Source organism: Condylostylus longicornis, unplaced genomic scaffold, assembly GCF_029603195.1.
Source record: "Condylostylus longicornis isolate FDR11 unplaced genomic scaffold, ASM2960319v2 ptg000009l, whole genome shotgun sequence".
NCBI classification, from domain to species: Eukaryota; Metazoa; Arthropoda; class Insecta; order Diptera; family Dolichopodidae; genus Condylostylus; species Condylostylus longicornis.
The window spans coordinates 4,305,551-4,326,692 of NW_026577978.1; the positions used below are offsets into that span (position 1 = coordinate 4,305,551).

At 26.4% G+C, this 21,142-nt stretch overlaps 1 protein-coding gene across 2 annotated transcripts in view; it reads right to left on the reverse strand.

Moving 5' to 3' along the window:
• Positions 1-21,142, reverse strand: part of LOC129618529 (myosin-VIIa) — a 46,003-nt gene that overhangs the window by 5,564 nt on the left and 19,297 nt on the right. For both annotated transcript variants that reach the window (XM_055533325.1, XM_055533326.1), the window contains exons 2-7: positions 14,993-15,071; positions 7,341-7,601; positions 6,925-7,274; positions 6,651-6,851; positions 3,001-6,579; positions 2,672-2,935 (exon numbers count right to left, since the gene is read on the reverse strand). In XM_055533325.1, the coding sequence (XP_055389300.1) occupies positions 2,672-2,935; positions 3,001-6,579; positions 6,651-6,851; positions 6,925-7,274; positions 7,341-7,601; positions 14,993-15,010 (4,673 nt within the window). In that variant the 5' untranslated portion in view covers positions 15,011-15,071. The remainder of the gene's footprint in view (positions 1-2,671; positions 2,936-3,000; positions 6,580-6,650; positions 6,852-6,924; positions 7,275-7,340; positions 7,602-14,992; positions 15,072-21,142) is intronic.

Below are 21,142 nucleotides of genomic sequence, written 5' to 3' on the forward strand. Positions count from 1 at the left end.
TATGGTGGCATAGTAGCATCAATGAAAAAGAAATCAGGTGTGTTATTTTATGTTGAATTATTTTTTTTTTGTTGTTTTTCTATATTTTTATTGTCTTATGTTTCTATTGTTAATTTTTTGATTTCTTTTTTTTTTTTTTTTTTTGGAACAGGTATTCTACAAATTATTTACAAGTTTTTTTTTTCGAATAAGAAATAAGGTTAGTTCAAAAATTCCAAAAGAAGATTGTTATAATATAAGAGAATTTGTATGATATATTTGTATACCATTGTACTGAAATATTGCATTTATTACCTATATATACAATCAACAATGTACAATATACATATGTATATTATTTATGTGTCATAAAATAATTTTAAATGCGAGAAATATTCTCCAAATTTTATAGAAAACTTCTTGAAATCTTATCCGTAATTTTCATATCACGTTACTTGATTTTTGTTTAGTTTTTCTGCACAAGAACACGTAAACATAATATACGAAATATGCTCATATACTTATTAAGGTATATCGTATTTTAATTCATTGCTGCTACACCCTTATCTTCTTTTAAAACTTATAATTTTTATAATATTAATGTACTAATAAAAAAAATATTTGCTTACATAATTATTACAATAATTCTAGAAATTTAATCACTACTTTATTAATCACTAAATTACTCAAAAATTTTTCTTATTGTACTCGTAACTCAATTTTTAATTTTGAACTCTTCAATAATTACTAAACAATTTTAGTGAACTTTTATTTTATATATTTTTTTGTATAGTTTCAAAGCAACCACATTGGTTATTAATTTTGAAATTAATTCTGACTTAGTTAACTAGCATTCCATATAGAAATCTGAAATTGTCATTTGTGTATTAATACTTTGCAATAATTAAAAAATGTTTTGATTTTTCGATAAAATATTTTGATTTTCTAATTCGGTAGAAAATTCGGTTGAATTCACTACAATTAAAAAATCGTATTATAGATCAATTTTTGTTAATAATGTGAATAGATTGTAAACTATCAAATTCTTATTGCATCAAAATTGGGTTAGACTCCCTTCAATAATTTTTCTTGATCTTTTAAATTTTTAATTAATAAAACAAAATAACAAAAATTCTAAATTCTACAGGAGATTATAATTCTTTTTAAAAATTTTCTAATCTTCATAATAGAAAAATTACAATTTTTCGAATTTCAAACTTGAATATCGAATTTTGATAAATTTCAATGCAGTTAAAATAATAGTTATTGGAATTTTGCTGAAAATGGCAAGCATTTGACAGATCTCATTTAAAAAAGGGAAAAAAAATCATTAAAAAAAACATTAATTAAACTTCAAATTTTGATGAAGGCCTAAATATAGTAAAAGACCGAAACATACTAAATAGTATAAAAGTTTATTTTCAAAATTAAATTCAGATTTTTAACAAGAAACTGTTGTCGGTGAATTTTCGTATTTTACATTTAAAGATTATTTTTTGTTTGGAATACTCATTATATGAGAGTGAAAATAATTTTAATTTGCGAAGAGATATTGTTTTATCCATAAAAAAAAACAACATATGTATTTTCATCAAGATCCAAAAAATCAACATCAATTTCGTGCCTAAATGATGATGATGATATCAAATCGCGTAATGAGGTTTTCATTTTACATTTCATAAATAAATTTTTATACCTAATTATTTCATCATTAGTGCTTCTTCGCAGATTTCGCAGAAAGAAAAATTTGATGATTATGAAAATAAAAATATTGTCATAATACAATAAAGTAGCGGCTTAACAACTTAAATTGCTTTTCATCTGCGTACTTCTCTTCTTCCCTGTTTCCATTCCTCCCTATAGTATTAAATAAATTTTCGTATTTAATACTTTCCTTTTATAAAATAATATTGAAAAACAAAGAATTAGATGGGTTGATAATTAAATGTAAAAAGTTAAAAAGCAATTTGAAAATGTTTTTTTTAATTGTTTAATTGTGAAGTTTTGATTAATTGTTCATGCCATAATGAAAATTTCCTCATTTTTGTTTTCAAAATAAAACTAGTTAGCAAAATATTTTGTTAGAGAAAATGGAATTGGAAGGGTTAAAATGCAAAAAAAAAACAATTGCATTAATTATTTGCATTAATTTAGACTAATGTTGGATGCTGAATAAATTGGACTTATTACGGATATTTTTAATTAAAATTTAATTAATTTGGGTAACAAAGTCATTAAAAAAAAGTTGATTATCCAAAAGGGCAGAAATTTTTTTGAAAAATATTTAAATATCGATTATGTGCTCCTAAATACCTACATATTTGAAATACACTAAAACTTTTACTTTTTGAAATTATTTGTTTGAAATCCTTTGAACAAATTCTTTTATTGGAAAAGAAAAAAACTAATCTGCAAACAAAAATTTGTTACTTTATTTCAATTATAACCAATTGGAATAAAGAAACAAATTTTGATAAAATTTTGATTTAATCGATAATAATGAAGTCGGCCACATATAACTACATAGCAAAGAAAATACGGAATTAGTAAGCTTCTGGACATGGTTATGTATACTTAAAATATAGAACTACCACAAGATAACTAAGCTACTACAATCCGACTTCTGAAAACGAATATACGACTTTTGACAACTTGTTGCTATAATTTTATTTTTCACATTATTCTTAAATACCTTTTCTTTAATCCTTCGAGAAAATAGACTACCAAATCCCTAATATCTTCAGCATTTGGACTTTGAAATGTAAATTCTTCATCTCGTACTGTTGATAAACTAAATGTTTGAGTGAACACTTTATTGGTTTTTTGACTTGAAACAGCTGTAATTTCTGGAAATGATAATTCTAACAAAACTTGTTCTTGATCGTCAACAACATAAACTCCAGTCCAATTAACAGCAATAATAACATCATTTTTTGGAAGATTTGGTCCTGAATTTCTATTTAATAAAAAAAAGGCAATAATTATTAAGCACAATTTTTTAGTTGGATTAATTTCTGTTACCTATAAGCTTCATAAAATCTTGAAAATAATAATGGCCATTTATATTTAGCATAACTAACTATATCTTCTTTAATTTTTAACGGAATTACTTTTTCTTTAACATAATAACTCTTTTTATATGCTTGTAACACTAAAGCTGCCCATCGATCCATGGCTTTCTCAACACCAGTTAAACAATAATCTGGTATAAAATTTGGTAATAATGTAAATAAACGATCCATTGATAAATCTGTTCCATATTCTATAAAATATTGTTGTGCTGCAATCATAGCTAAGTCTTCTTCCTTATCACAACGATATTCACCAAATTTAACGCCACGTACAACTTGTTGATATATTAAATTAGTAGCAACTTGATCATTTGTAGGATCATGCCATGGTGCGAAAATCTCTTTTCTGAAAAATAAACGCCATGGTGCATTACGTTCTTGTGCACCTTGTTCCTTAGCATATTGTTCACATTGTGATATTGCATCCATTACATGATCGCCACCGCTGCCCAATGAAGAAACTTTGTCGAAAAGTGCAATGTATAATGAAAATCCAAACTGATCTTTTAAATTTATTTTATCTGATAATTGATTACAAAGTTCTCTTGCTGTTGTTGCTGAATCTGCTAAAAGCGTTTTTGTATTACCATCCATAAAAGTTATTGGTAGCATTATTGGTTTTTTGGATTTTGTTGCTTGTAATTCTAGCCAAGAAGGTGGTTGATTTCTAGTTCCATTGTTAAAAGTTCTTTTTAATCTTTCTTCGCAATATGGCGCATAACCTGGTGGTCCTTCGCGAATAAATGCCCTTAAATAACTTACAAACTTTTCAGATGGTGCAAAACAACCAACACAAAGGGATAAAAGAATCCAACCTCTAGCGTGTGATGATTTTGAAGGATTATTTGTGAGCTGTTTGCATATTTGACAATAAATTTCATCTCTAAGTTCGGCTCTTAAAATACCATGACCAATAATAAAATGCAACTTTTCCAAATTCGATGTTGGACGCGATTCTAGCCATGATTGGTAACTATCAGCCGTATATTCTTCGTCTTGCAGACGTCTCCGAACATCTTCACCAAGTTTATTTTTTCGCTTAAGTGTTAATGAGACTAGTTTATGTCGAATTGAACGTGGTTTTTGTTTCAAAAATGCATCTGGGTCTAAACCCATCATTTGCGCTTCTTGAAATTCTTTACTTCGAATAAAATTTCTACCTAAAGTAGCTGTAACTTTGGACATTACTGAGGTATTATCACGATCCATAGTATGATAGCGTGGTTCCGGCAAATCCCCGGTAAATCTTAAAATAGTAACCCATAGTGCTTGAGCAGCTAATTGATCACCTTGTGTGTGAAGAGGAAGTAAAGGATGTTTCAAAGGTTTCCTTGAATATTGATGTGTAACATTGCCTTGAAAATATGTGGCAGCAAATTTTTGGAACTTGAATTCAGACAAATCCTCTTCATCTTCGGAAACATGAATTGGACCTATAACTTCATCGCTGTTCAATGAATTATTGTGTTGTGGTAAATCATTGAAAATTGATGTTTCCCTTCCATGAGGTGTTGGAGCTTCACTACTTGAATCTGGAAGAAAATCAAACATTGCTTCGACCAATTTACTGTCATCAACTGGTTCCTCTTGCTTTCTGGCAGCATCGTTGATAATATTTTTTTTAACTTCGACACGACGTCGCTCCTCCATTTCTTTTTCTATTTCCTTACGTTCCAATTCATTGAGACGATCTCTATAGTGTTGTTCAGCAATTTCTTTAGCATGCTTATTACCTTGGTGCTTCAATTCTTGTTCTTCCAGTTTTCGCAGTCGCAGAACTTCATTATATTGTCGGTAATCTTCTCGTAATTTAGCATAACGTCTCATTGCTATCATACGTCTTACATGTGATTGAATTTTAATAACAGCCCACATTTTATGCCCATATTCTCTCCTGACTAAATATCCTCTAGCGTGTGCTTGTAATCCTACTATATGTCCTCGAAGATGTCTAAAACGATGACTAAGTACTCTAGATCTGATCAATGCTTGTAGTCGCATTAAACCTACACGCATTTGCTTATAACGTTGACGCTGTGCATAGCCTTTCCAATACCTTTGAATTATAATAGCTGCAGTTTTCATTTTTAAAAATCTCCTTCTATATACCCATCCTCTTATTGAACGTTGTAATATCAAAATTTTTCTCGTTAAAACACGGTCCCTTTCTTGTTCTAAAAATAAATCATGTGCATCCTTTAAAAACACTTTCGTGTGTCCTAATTGATAATCAGTTTTTCCTAAAACAATTGAGCAAATTCTCGATGTCGCATGGCGACAATCAGTCTTATGAGCTGGTGGTATACCAGGAATTAAAAAACGATAACGTTCAACAAACTCCCGAAAACCATGTCTTATTGGATAACCTGCTCGCCGAATACGAATTGTTTCCATCATACCGGAATATCTTAGCTGACGGCAACATAAAGTCCGATCAAATAAATTCGGCCTTTTAAATTCATTCGGTTTTATACAACGAATAAAGAATGGTTGACATGATCCTAGAGTTTTCATTAAAGCATCCAGACTCTTTTTGAACTGAGTTGATAATGTTGGAGTTCGTTTTCTTGTTTCGGCTCCCATTTCAATATCGTTGGCAAAAATATGTTTTAAAAATTTATTTGTCGATACACTAACTATTTGCAATAAATCTGGACTAAATGAATCTCTATTCTTTTCAAGAAATCCACGAGTATCATAAAAAACTACTCCAGCAAAATGGTTCATTCCAAAACTGGTATTAATATCAGATTTAGGTTTTAAATAATTTCTATGCGCTCCATGAGTTTTATGTAATTTTGCTAACATTGTTTGATCTGTTCCTTTCGGGAATTTAGCTTCCTCATCAATTAAAGCCATAATATTCAACTGTTTTATTGCTATTAAATCTAAAGCATCTTGATTATCAACGAACTCGATGTGTTGCCAATTAATAGCTTCATGATTATATTCTTCTTGTTCTAATTTAAATATATGACGGACGAAAAATTGTTGAAGATTTTCATTAGCATAGTTAATACAAAATTGTTCAAAACTATTTTGATCGAAATTTTCAAAACCAAAAATATCTAAAACTCCAATAGAATTACGTGCTACAGCACGAGGTTTATATATTGCACTATTAATTTTTTTGACTATGTAAACAAAAAGTCGACCATAAATCCCTTTAACAAAAGCATCACGAACATCAACTGATTGATCTCTAGATAATGTTGATATAACGGTTTCACCATGAGCAAATAAAGTTTTTTGTGTTAAAGCATCAATTAACGGCTGCATTGGTAAACCTAGCAATACAGCAACGCGTTCAACATTCACATGTTCTGGTATTTCGGTTGCGTCCAGATTATCAACAACTGTTGCACGATATTGTATATTACCACAGTGTAAAAGTGCTGCTAATAGTTTTATTATTTCCCATATTTCTTGATCAGAAAAAAGAAGCACTTTCATTGCTGATCTAATATCAGAAAACTCTGCAGCATCATCTCTGCCTTCACACTGTATACTATTGCCGCCTGTTAAATACCTAAAAGGTAAACATTTTTGTAAAACTTCTATTCATACAACAAATATATAATTTAAAAATGACTTTCTTACTTATATTCGGATGCTGTTTCTAACTCTAACCTTCTTTTCTCATCATTCGATAAACCAGCTAGTAAACAATAAAATATGTGATAATTACGTTCGTGATGATTCTGTGATACAATTCGAGATTTTTCTAATAAATATTGTTCTATTTTAGCACCTTCAATAACACCATTTGCACTAAAATGGATATCGATATATTTGCCAAACCTAAAATTCAAATAAAAAATTAATTAGTATTAAATTCTTTTTTGGTAATTGTAATTATTATTTTATAATCAACCTGGAGGAGTTATCGTTTCGAACAGTTTTTGCATTGCCAAAAGCTTCTAGTATTGGATTTGCTTCTAAAATTTGTTGTTCAATCCATGAATGTTTACCAGAGATTGCTGCTAAATATTGTAAAATTAATTTTGTGCTTTCTGTTTTGCCAGCTCCAGATTCACCAGATATTACAATGCATTGATCTTGACGATAACGTTTCATGTTAGCGTATGCATTATCACCAATTGCAAATATATGGGGTGGTAATTCACCAATTTTACGTTCTTTGTACAATTTAATTTGATCGGCTGTATAAATAGGTAATATTTGATATGGATTGACAGCAACCAATATTGAACCGGTGTACGTCTAAAATAATTTAAAGATATTAGTATGTATTTGCTATAAATAAATAAATAACTGTTTTTTACTTACATAAATAATATTTTCATTATAGCGAATTAAAAGATTTCTTAATATGCCTGCTTCATGTAAATCACCTAATGATATCATGTCCTCAACTCCATGAACGGAGGATGCGTGCATTGCTTTAATTCGCCTTTCAGGCGACAACCATACTTCATTGCCATCATCATCACGCACTTGTATACGTCTTCCTTCAGCCGATATAACACGAGCTCCGATTGCCACATCGAATTCTCGCCCTGTTGACGGTTCAATCCAGATGTAGTCACCCTATAAGTAAAAAAAAAAAAAATATGTAAATTAGTAAATTTACCTTAATGGATTACGATTGTATTTTAAATTGCTAATTATTATGTGTTATCTAGAACTGTCTGATATTAAGGAAAGTATAAAAGTGGCTTATAGAAAGAAGCCGTCAATCAACAAAGTTTAAATTATTAGTAAAAATATTAGAGTTAATTTCATTCTTTACAAACATTGAAGTAACTTCTAATAGCTATATGTGCAATTTCGAAATTGTAAAGAATTACAAAGAGTTTAAAATTCTTTTCTCTACTATATGGCACATGCAATTTAAACAAATAACACGCTATATATTTTGAAGGTTTCAAGCAAACATATTTACCTTGATTACTTCTGCCGCACATTTTTATAAATATAAAAGAATTTATAATATTAAAACATGAATTATAATGTTAAATTTAATCAAAGTTAGTTTTAAGACCTTCAACCAGAGCGGATATAGTCGGTTACAGTTTAGTGATTTTTATATTAAAAAAAAAAATGTTTTTTTAACATCTATCAACCGTCTTCTATTATGTAAACAATTAATGAAAAACTACGCTATAACCATAGTTGGTAAGTATTTGTCTTGAAAACATTAATAGAATTCTAATTGAATTGGAAGCAACCAAGTACCCTTCATATAAATTACATGCATTCTTATATATAAAAATTAAATTGTATGTTAGTTTGCATAATTCAACCTGACTGACAAAGTAATCAGAAAATATGAAAAAGTACAAAAAAAAAAATTGCGATGATCAATAGCTTTTGTATGCGTTTTTACTTTTATATTTTAATTTTGCTTTTTCTTTTATATTTTAATTTTTTCACGTAAAATTTTCTTAAATAAAAGTAAGAAAATCATTAACCATAGAATTTGAATTTAAATAGTTTCCTTAAAATTACTTCTATGACAGTAAATTTGCGTGTAAGTACAATTATAATAATCAACGCTGTTGTGAAGGTTAATGTACCGAAACTTTAAAGTACACATACATACGTTACATAGTATTTTCATATTTTTCTTAATGTGTATTGAGAAAATATGAAAATATAAAAAAGATTTGATAGTGTGAATATATTATTGGCTTAAACTTTCTTTTTTAATACAAAAATATTCTTAAACCAAGGCGTAACTTTCATTCTGATGAAAAGTTTTGGACTTGGTTTGTACAGAGACTTTTTGACTTTTCCACTTTTTAAAACGAAAGATTGTTTAAGATTTTCAATATGATAAGTACCGAAACCACCGTCTCGCCAATTTAAATAGAGTTCTGAAATCTATTATCAGAATTTTATTTGAGATCTATTATTGGAGCTTAACTCAATTAGTTTTTGAATTGCCACTAGGACGGACAGTCCTACATACGAGCAGACGGACAGACTGGCAAACATAGCTAAATCATCTCAGAATTCAACCCTGCACAAGAATGTATCTACATATCTATATATCCCAGACTTTAGTTACTTCATACCGATACTAATGGAGTGATAAATTTATAATATCCTTTGACCATACATTCGTATGGGTATAAAAACATGAATTAAAAATTGATTGTCTGCTTTTTGTTTCTATAGATTTTGGCGTAAATGTTCAAGGACAATATTTTTAAACACAAAACAATGTAAAATGTATGGACGTCTGGATATTATCATAATTACAGTTTTCCTTTTAATTTCGTCTTTAAAATATAGCATCCAATGTTGACAAAATGATTTACAAGTATATATGTACCACTTATCTTACACACAAACAATTTGTATCTCACATATTAGTGTAAACCGAAAAAGTCGGTGTTTTTATTCTTTTCTTTTTTAATTTTTGTACTTTGGTTGCACTGAACTTTTTGCAACTCAATAATGTTTTAATGCCAATAAGTGGAACTTAAACAAAATAAAAATCAAAAAAAAATAATTATATGTAGAAGGTACTGGCAAAAAAAAATGGGTGGAAAAATCAATGTGTGTCTAATCATAGACTTGCGAAGATACGTTAAAGAAAATAAAAAACAAAGTATGAAATAAGTAAGGCGTGTAAGGTGTACCTGAAATGTTTACATTGTACATTCAAAAAAAAAAAAACTTGTTATTTTGAATGTTTTGTAGATACAGTTTTGGATTTCAGTTTGAAAATATTATTTTTCACAAACTTTCACAAAATTTATTTTAACATAAAAATATTAATGGAATAATTATGTTTATAATATTTTTGTAAACATTTTCTCGAAAAATTACGGGCGTCAAAATGTCTAGTAGTTTTTTAAAAATGTTATATTATAAGGTGTGAAATTACTTTTATAATATTTAAATAAAGAGTGACTGTAGATTATAGATTACTGATGGGAGATATAGACAAAGGAATTCCTCCCCTCCGACCTTAATGCTTAATGTAGTCCCTCTATTACCCACTTATATTACCTCAGTTAGAAGCAAATACTCGAAGATACCTCTCAGGGCATTGGACGTGAGCTTTCCAACTCTAAAAAAGCCCCGCCAAACAATATGCACCTCAAGATAGTCACACAGAATATGTATGATCGTCTCGTCATTATCTCGGCAGAATCTACACAAAGGGGAGTCAGATTTTCCAAATTTGTTCCAAAAGCTCGAACCCGATTTCGATCCATTCACAGCAGTTCTATGTGCTTGAGCAAGATGGAAGGAACCATTTCCCATGATGACATCTCTCCAGTCACCTACATACTTATGTTATTATTTTTAAAATGTCTATAATGGTTTACAAATAGTTTGTTTAAAGTTGAAACTACTAGTTCTACAATGATTTGGCTAATTGTTAATACTTATTAGAATTTGTAAGAATTGGACTTATTCTGATTATAAAATTACTAAGTGATAGTGATTTTTATCGTAAATAGTTCAATGTTATTATTGTTAACACAAACCAGTTCATACGCAAGATTCGTGTCTGTAACAAAATTAATGGAAATTTTACGATACTTATTATAATCACTTAGTGATTTGATATTCAGAAAAAGGTCCAATATTTTAGGACCGTACCACATAATATTGCACATAAGAAGCATTATATTTAAAATTAATATTCAATAAAATTGTATTAAGTAACAGACATTATAAGCAACAAAGAAAAAGGGAAGACAGAGAGAGAAAGAAAGATAGAAAAAAATAAAATAAAAAAATAGCACGTGACTTGCTGACATTGAACAATTATTCTGAAAATTATAATGATATGGTCATGATGATGTGAAGATGAAATTTTGTATATTTTTTTTTTTTAAATGAAATCCATAACAATAGGGTCATTATAAATATTTAGTAAGATTCGTTTAGCATAATTCCAAGGTAAATGTATGGTAATATATTTTTGCTTTTCACTTCCATTCATCCATCCATCGCATCGCACCTCTTCTTCTAGCCTTTTACAATGATAATTTATTTTTTCTTTTTAGTTTTTGTTTCTTTTCTTGTCTCTTATTTTGCCATCTTGTTTTTTTTTTCTTTTTGAATTTCTTAGAATTGAAATTAAGCTGAGTTTTAAAATGAAAATGGACCTGACAAGAGAAATCACTTACACTTTTTATTTTGAAATTTTCTTTTAAAGAGATGATTTTTCAATTTTGGACATTGAAGATTCTCAGACTATATACTTTATATTATAACAATAGGAATTTTTTTTGTTAAATTTTTCTTTTCGTTATTCTGAGAAGTTTTACAAAAATTAAAACTATTAAGTAAAGTTAAAAGATTCTAAATGCTTAATCGCTAAAATCATTATTTTCCATAATGTATACCAAGTAAATAATACTTGGTTGTTTAACCATTTTTTTAACAATATAATCTACAATTATTATTATTTTATTTTACTTCTTTTAAATTCAACACGACGCGACGTAATCAATACAATTTTATGAATCCACGTTAAGCGTGACTTTTATTTTTGTTTTGATGTTGTTCTCTGCTGTTTGCTGTACCAACAGGCAAAAATATATGAATATTTTTATATATTTTTTGCTATATTATGAGCACGATATTAATATAATAATAAAATATATGGTAAAATAAATAATTTCATAATATTGTCATTAAACAGTTTACAGAATAAAACACTCAACCTTTATAATGTGGTTGAACGTAATTTGGTAATTCTTTCTCTAAAAAGAGCGAATCGTATATACTATGTATGAATAAAGGTGAATGACTTGTTTTAGTAGTAAACTAAAAAATATAAATTAATTATAAGGGAAAACATTTTGTAAGGAATACACGGTATACGATATTCAACAGTATTCTCGCAGTAGAGTGATAGAATGCCTCCAAACGAACAAGAGACACCTAGCGACATTTAGCTTTTTGAATTCTCATTATCCTAATTGACTTTACATTTTTATTGATAACTTGTATTTTTGAAAGTCATACTTCCGTACTATTAGCTTTATTTTGAATTTTATTTAAAATTAAATTTGAAATTAGCCTATATTTAATTTTAACTATATGTAATTGAAGCTGCATATAATAATAGGTCTATGTACATTTTGGCAGACGCTAAGTCATATAAGTAATCATATATATTATATATTATATGCTCATTTAATAAAAAATAACATAAAATGTACACAGGTTAATTAAGAAATGGCTTAGTTTTTAAATGTATGTAAATATATAATTGGAGAAAAACGATTACTCATTATAATCAGTAATTTTATGCTATATACATATATGTATACAATACACATACATGCATAAATATAATGAATATACATCGTAATAAATTAATAAAAAAAATTAATTATGTCAGAAAGTTCAAATTAAATTATCTTCACTCTTTTAATATTTTATATATCGATGGTGTAACGCAAAAATATGCTAAGTACAAAATTTAGAATTATACGGGGGAGCGTTTTGAAAAATTGCAAATTTGTGACAAAAAGTCATTTAATTAGAATAACGCTATATGATTTGATTGTTTTCTTTGTTTTTTTCTAAACTTAAATTAGTTTTTGATTTCAAACAAGTTTTTTTTAATAAAATTTGAGTTTTTGCATAGAAGGTTATGGACTTACCATAATATAGCAAATAGTGTTTAGTACTTAGCATATTTATATTTCAATACTATATATCAGTTTTTCAAATATTATACATATATCAGTTTTTGTATTACAAACATTGTAAAAATGCAATTAGCCTTTTTTTGCTACTTAGACTTTGCACTTAACTTATTTCAACCGAAGCAATTTCGCAAACAAATACACGTACGGCACTGTAATCTATATTATTACATTAGAGGATCATTATTTTGAAAATTTTATTACTTAGCATGTCTTTCCACTGCACCATTGACATATACAAAAACTTTTTTATTACTTTAACTCTATACACCTATAAACGTATTAAATACGAGTATGTAGGCATTTAAAAAAAATTAAAGAGATTAAACGGTAATTTTCATTTTTGTTTTTTAAATGTGTTTGAATAAAAATATAATTTTGATCTTGTCCTAATTTTTGCACCTTTGCTAGATCTATTATACGTGCATTTGTGTGTAAACGGTGCAAAATATATAATACGGTTTTTGAATGTGTTTATGTGTGTTTATTGTGACGTAAAGAAAACATTTGTATTATAGTTTAAGATTTTCTAGTGTTTATTTTTCAAAGATACGTGCATATAACTACCTATGCATAAAAATTTTTGTAAAAAAAACTCTAATTTAAAAAATTGAATTATAAGAAGACGATGTGGCAACAATGTAGGTATTGTAAATCCAAAGTTAAAGAGCAAAAACATTTTGACCTTTGCAATATTCATAAAATAAAATTGTTTTAATTATTGCAAAAAGTAATAAAAATTTACCATAAGCGACATATGACCGGTTAAAAATTGTAAAATTCAAAGCTTAATGACGTTTACGTCATGATAATTTATAAATTTTTAACATCAATGTCTTAAGCATGTTGGAAAGTGATATGGGGATGCAAAATAATTTTCAAAAAATTTAAGTATGTAAAATCGAAAGTGATATATTAGTAAAAACGAAGCGAAAAAAGATAGCATTGTCCAACCGTGTCAACTCTGTGATATCGGTAGGAGTTTTTGTGTAGGGTTGTGTGAGAGTTGTGTGAATTCATTCTTTTTTTGAATAATGGCGTTGTTACTAATCTTTTTATGGTTTCTAAGGTATGATCAAATTAATTTTCAAGCTTAAGAAGTCACAACTAAATTATGTTGAATTATGGAAGGCTCTATTACCAAAAATGCTTTCAGCGGAATTTATTTTTTGAATTTATTTTATGTTAACTTAAACCAGTAAAATTCCCTACCCTATATCGCATTCTCTTAAAAAATATTTGAAACAAAAAAATTTAATAAAGCAATTTTCAAAATATTTTTATATTTTATGTTCCTAATCAATTATAAATTAATTTATTCTCAATTCATTTTTATTATGTCGTAATGAGATTTGATTTATTTTTATATTGTATTTAATTTTTGCAAAAAATAAAAAAAAAATCCAGTTTCACATTTCACACAAATCGCCTCTGCAATTCAGTAATTTTATCCATTTTTGGTTTCTATATATCAAATTTTTTTCATACATACATATATAGAAACATTTCAATATAAGAAAATGTGGGTGAAAATTATAGTCTATATTAAGAAAACAAGAAAAAAAAATAAAAGATTGAATGAATAGGAAATTTTAAAGATTATGCTGCGGGTTGCGCAATATGCTTATAGAATTTTAATTTTAAGAAATTTACACATATTTTTTTGTATACAAAATTTTCTGAAACTACTAACTTGTATAATATGGTCAGTCATATTTTTCCTAATTTTTTGGTAAAGTTATTACGTTTGTATTTAAAATAAAATTTTATGAATAAAAGTTTTTTTTTTCCTAAATGAGTTGAATGGCCTTATTCGTTTCTTGTAAAATTTGTGGTTCTCGTGAAACGTTTTACCATAATTTTATTGATTTCATTTGAAATGGTATAATAACCTGGCCATTTTAATAAATTTTTAAATTAATTTATTATTAAAAACTAATCTCATTTTTAAACAAGCAATTATGAATTTTTTAACAAGGTCACAAATGGAAAGTGTCAAAATATATATATATGTATGTATATATAAAGAAATATTATAAGAACAATGAAATTAAAAAATTGAATCATTTTTTTTTGGATTGAAAATATTTAGGTTATGATTGCGGAATTTATTTTATAAACGAACTAAAAATATTCGTACTAAGTACTATTGAATTGTACATATGTATGTCGTTCACTATATTATTTGTTGCTAAACTTTCATTAAAGATTTTACTTGAATCAGTAAATGTACTTGATTTCCATATACATATGTATAGGTATGGATTATTTGCTATATAAATAAATACTTACCCTCGTAACTATAACCATTTTTTCGCGTCATTGACCAATTTTAATTGATTAAAAATTTTTGCCAGAATTATATTATAGTCTGAAATAAGAAAGAAAAGAAAATTTATAAATATTTTATACATTCATAAACTTATTTTATTATTAAAATTAATATATTTTTTTTTATTATTCAAAATAGTAGGCACAAATAATTAATAAATAAACAGTCAAATAAATTTTCTACTTATTTTCTTTTAGTCTACTCAATATATTTTTAAAGAAAATAAATTTTCATAAAAAGTAAAAGCATAACAATCATAGCAAAGAAAATTTCTAAATTATTACACTTAAATGGCAATTGTAACACAATTACTGTCAGACAATGCGAGAAAATTATTGTTGGCTGCCTAAATCTATGAGTAAAGGTGAAATTTAGAAATATGTATGTACAACTTAGAAAATATTCGGAATATAAGTAAATCAGGATGTTCTATTTATAAAGGGTGACCAAGACTCAATAGGTAATTTGGTTGGTATGTCGGTAAGAAGAGGATTAATTTTTTAAAATAATATTATCAATTAAATTTTAATTTTTATGCTTCCTGAGAATTATAAGAGGAATAGTAATGATTCTTGAAACTTTACCCTCTGTTCGTGGACATCTTATTCATTATTTTTTATTGCAGGTGCATTAAGCATTTATTTTACTTAAATAAGGAGCGTAATTCCGAGTAGACTGAAAAGTGAAAATAAAAAACGTTTAAAAATAAAAATTGAAATTGTTTTAACAGTTGGCATTATTTTATATCATACAGATTTAAATAAATCAATTTACTTATGAATGTGGTCGAACATAATCATGTGGTACACTAACGGTTTAAAGACCTGCAGCTTTATGAATCTTATCAATAAAATCGTATTGTTACTATAGGTGGATAACTTCTCAAAGAAATAAGTACTTGATTTTTTCCATAAGATATCGTTGCTAATCAGTGCAATTTTAAACTACTTCGATGATGAACCTAGCACCCAAATTTTTAATGAATTTTATAAATCAGTTGTACGGTATGTAATTATATTTTGTATTAATTTTATACTTGTATTGGACAATACTTCAGTTTGAATACGAAAGTTATACATATACAAAATTTTACGACAATTGGAAACTCCGTTCTACCGCTACACAAATGGTCGGATCATCTATAAATATTCAGTTCTACAAAATAAACAGGAATTAAATAACCCATTTTTATTAATTTATTTCATTTATATCCAAATTCTTAAACTGCCGATATTAGAAATGATAAAATTAAATAATTTTTATAAAAAGTTACATTCTCCAAAAAGATCAATTTTCTATGTTAATTGCTTAAGTAAATTTTAAAAATTAAAAATTTGAAACATACCAAGTGGCTACCTACAATACAATATTATTTTGAGCCAAAAAATATAAAGACGAAAAAATATGTAAGTAAGTCACAAATGCATAATAAATTTCTTTATTCTCTTTGTTTCAAGTACTTAATATTAAATATTAATTATTTCTTTTAATTAAATATCAATTAAAGTTATCATGTGAATTATTAAACAATTAAATGTTTAATCGTTTCTGTTATTCGCGAATTCAATCAAAATCATGCAATTAAAATTCAACTTGTTATAGATCGATTGATAAAGTAATTGAAGCCATTTTGTCGATTTAAAAAAAAAAAAACTATTTTGTGATTTATTATTTAGTTATAATTGGACGTTTCAATTACGATTTTTGTTTTGTGCGAAATCACGATATCTTGCGCTAGGAAATAAAATTATATTTATTTTTTCTTGTATTGAAATAAAAATAGGTTTTTATTTCTTTTCATTATTTTTTTAATGCTTCAATTCCTTAGTCTTTAAATTCAATATTCAAGATCAACCATTTAACAATTCAACCAAAAAAAAAAAAATCGTTAAAATTAAAGAAATTGTAAAATAAATTTTTCACGGCACATACATATACCTATATATTATATATAATAACATTGGGTCTAATAAATGGTTTGTAAAATAGCACTTTTCCCTTAATAAAGTGAAAATACTGTTTTTTTCAAACCAGTACAGTCGAACACTGTACTGATCAATCCTGTTTGATATAAGAACTCGTTTATATTCAAAATATTTTTGACAAGAACAATTTCCATATATACTTTATTATACATATTCCAACTCGCTTAATAGAAATTTTCTTAAAATCACGTAATTTCCATAAAAATGTCTAATTTCATTCAATTTTGCTTGCTTAAATTCACCTAATTAAAATTTGACATAAAAAAAGTACTTATTACAAAAAAACACCAGGGGAACATTGTGAATTTGTTTTACATAATATGAATTTATTCGAGCATCGCTTAGTTTCACAACTCCCTTAAATTTACAAAATTCTTGGCACATTTTTCTGTATGTGATATTAAGCGTGTTCGACTGTGTTACATTGTAAATTAGTTTGATTCATATACCAAAATATTTGAAATATTTGCATATATTTAGGGTGAGGCAAAAAAAAAAAAATAGTAGAGGCACTAACATAATGGTCCTATTCAAGTGTTATTTGCATGAATCAAGATGTGTAAATATTTATATCAGTTTCCTGCATTTATAGGAATTTGGAAAATTTAAATTTAACGATTTTCGAGTGGTGATAAGGCTAGACACGCATTTTTAGGACTATGAGGGGCTTTAGGGAATTTTCTTTAATGGAAATAAATTTCTGGTAAAAATTTATTTAAAATTGTCTATCTTAAAGGAAATAGAAATTTAGTAAACAGAAACATAGACGAACAGACGGATAGAGTTAAAAAAATAAGCAATTTTTTTCAAATTTTTTTTGAAAAAGTGTTAAGTGAGAAAAAATCTTGCTTTAATTATTCTTAAAAGTAATGAGCTTGGAGGAAATTAATATAATAATAAATTTTTTAAATTCCGAATTGAGATTTGATTTTAATATTATTTTCAGTTTACAGAAAATACATTAATTTCTAGCTCTATATATTTGGAAAACCGATTACAATATGTATAATAATATAAAGATTAGTAATTAAAAAGTTGTGTGAATTTCATAAAATTTTAAACTTAAAAATGATTGATTTAAGTATTTGGTTTCGTTTATTTTGTTTTTAGTTTTGTATATGATTAGATTAAGATGTATGACATTGCGATTAGCGTTTTTTATTTTTTTTTTCATTTTGTATTTTTACCGGAAATAGCTTACTTAATTAGGTTTCAAATTAATTTTAAACGATTTCTAAATTAAATGATTTTATTATAATTATATCATTGTATATGTGTAATATTTCGTCTAATCAACATATACATACACACTGAGAATAAATACGAAATAAAATGGATGAATGATTGCATAAATTCTAAAATATTCTTTAAATATAATTTTTATACTCGTATTGTACTTATAAAGAAAAAATTAATTTTCCGGGCTTTTTTTTTTAGATATGTAATTTTTCTAAAACAATTTGAGTTGTTATTAGTTTCAATGTATGGGTTTGATGGGGTTTTCCGTAAACCTAGTTATGGTGATGATTATTGTTCACATCTATGATTTTTTTGGGTGGATTGGCGAGATTAATGGAATTGGCACCATTTGTAGTATTTTGATTCAAATATTTTACAAACCGCGCTCAGTTATTCTAAATGAATCTCTGTCCTTAAATTTTGATATTTTTTCTAGTTGCATCATGTATACGATTAGACCAACGTAAGTATTGTAGCACAACACAAAAAATAGCAAAAAGCGGTTTTTCACTTTTTTTTCGAAAATTTCGATATATAACCATAACACTCCTTAAAAGGCGACACATTCCTGTAAATCGCCTTGGTATATACAACGTGCACCGTCAGTAGCTGCTTCTTAAGACTAAGCCTTTTCAAGATTATTTTTTAACCACTTCCCCCCTACGGTCACTCATATATTCCAAACAATATTATATGTACCAAACAATTTTGAAATGCGGCAAATTTTTAAATTTCTCTTTCTTTCTTACGTAAGTACATTTAGGAAACTAATTTAAGATTGAATATGAAAAATAGTTTAGATTTATAATATTCATAATATATATATTTATATACATATGTATACATTTTCAAAAAACCTTAATTGTTGTATTATGTATATAGGTATAAGATAATTTTTGTACATTCGTTCAACCAATACTTAATTTAAATTTTATTTAATGCCTTCTTCCTTCGGCAGAATAAAATGATTTATAATACAAATACATTTCAAACGAACAAAACTTTTATGAATGAAAAATTATTTATTTTTGTAAAATTTCCGTGCCTTTTAATTTTTTATTTAAATATAACATAAATATATAATAATTAATATAAAAAATTCTCATCATTCTATAAAATGTAATAATATGTACCTTCATTTTCTCCAAAAAATTTATCAATGTTATAAAGAGAAAATTTTATGTATTATGAATTATAAAAAATGATTTTCCCACATTTTCATAAAAATTAAATTTAAACAAGTTTTATAAGAATATATTTTTCTATGCTTTGCATATCCTGTAATTTATCAAATTTATTTTCTATGTTAATTTTAAAATTTTAAATTATGACACCTACATACATTGTATACATTATAGCGATGGTTCAGACTACGGCTATTTTCAAAATTAAAATTAATCAATAAAATTTTCTGTGTGAATTTCATTTATTATACACTTATATAATTTATATATGAAAAATTTGTATATATAAATTTTTGTATGCTAAATAGTAAAATAACGGTTCTCTTATACATTTATTTCGATAAAAATAAGTAAATTTTCTCTTCTTTTTCTTCCCAACCTACCCAACATTGTCAAAATCAAGTATACGTGTATTCATAATTATTTCAATAAATTTAAGGAATAAAAGTGAATATAAATATAATCACAATCAATTTCTATTTACCCGATACCTTTACTTTAAATTTATGTACAAACATAATGTTATGAACATTGTATGCAATATATTCAAGTACAAGTATATACTCTTAGGTATAAATACCAAATAGCTATATTGTATATCAAACTTGTATGCAAACCATTTGTGTTCAGACAATTTTAATTGGAATTATTGGAAATGGACATATATATGAATGCATCTGGTTATGATAAACGGTATGTAGCTATATATATTGGGTATATCATGTATACATGTTTATCCGATACCGACTTTTATATACATACTTACTTACATAAATGTATAGAAGTGAATGGAAAAATTAAACATTTAGTATAATTGTACTTATATAATAAATGGTTAATCTTTGAACTCATGTTATGTAAAATTTAATTACATACTATTGAATTTTCATAAACCAATTAGAATAACTATATTTTTATAAAATCGGATAATTATGGTTACCTACATATATAGTACACAGTTCAAGTGAATATTATTACTTCAACATTTTTTTTATAAGAAACTTAATTGCATTGTATAAAATTAGTAAAAACTTGCTAAAATAAAACTTATGTAACTATTTCTCATTAAAATAAATTTAAAAATTTTTTTATCTAATTTTTTTTTAATTAGAAATTACTGGAAATTATTAAAATATTCTCACTCACAAATAGGTATACGATTTTCATATTTTATAGCTTTGCTAATTTATTAAAAAGTCGAAACTTATAAGAGCAAGAATGTTATAGAGCAATGATATTTTTAGAAATAACTTAGTAAATTTTAGAACAATTAGCAAATTCTACAAATTAGTTTTATAAGTAATTTTTGCTGTCAAAATATAACATGGCTAATTATATAGTATCCAAACCACTTTGCTATGATTTTTCGAATGATTCTATTTGATAAATTGCTGTTCGATCAAATTTCCAGCTAATAATTTGCCGAGCTATTAATTTTTCATTCGTTCAATTGTTAAGCGGTAAATTAATATAAGGCGACAGTCAGTTGCTGGCGATCCATTTGTATTGTATGACAATCAAACTATGGCGGTCCCCTACAGAATTAACAAATATGTAAATTTCAAATTCTTTACTTAAATAGAATATTTTGCATAATTTTCCGTTTTTCATTTTAAATATTGGAAAATTTTCCTGACCCAAATCAATTTAATTAAAATAATTTAACAGATCCAATGCCGTTTATTTCACTATTATACAAAAC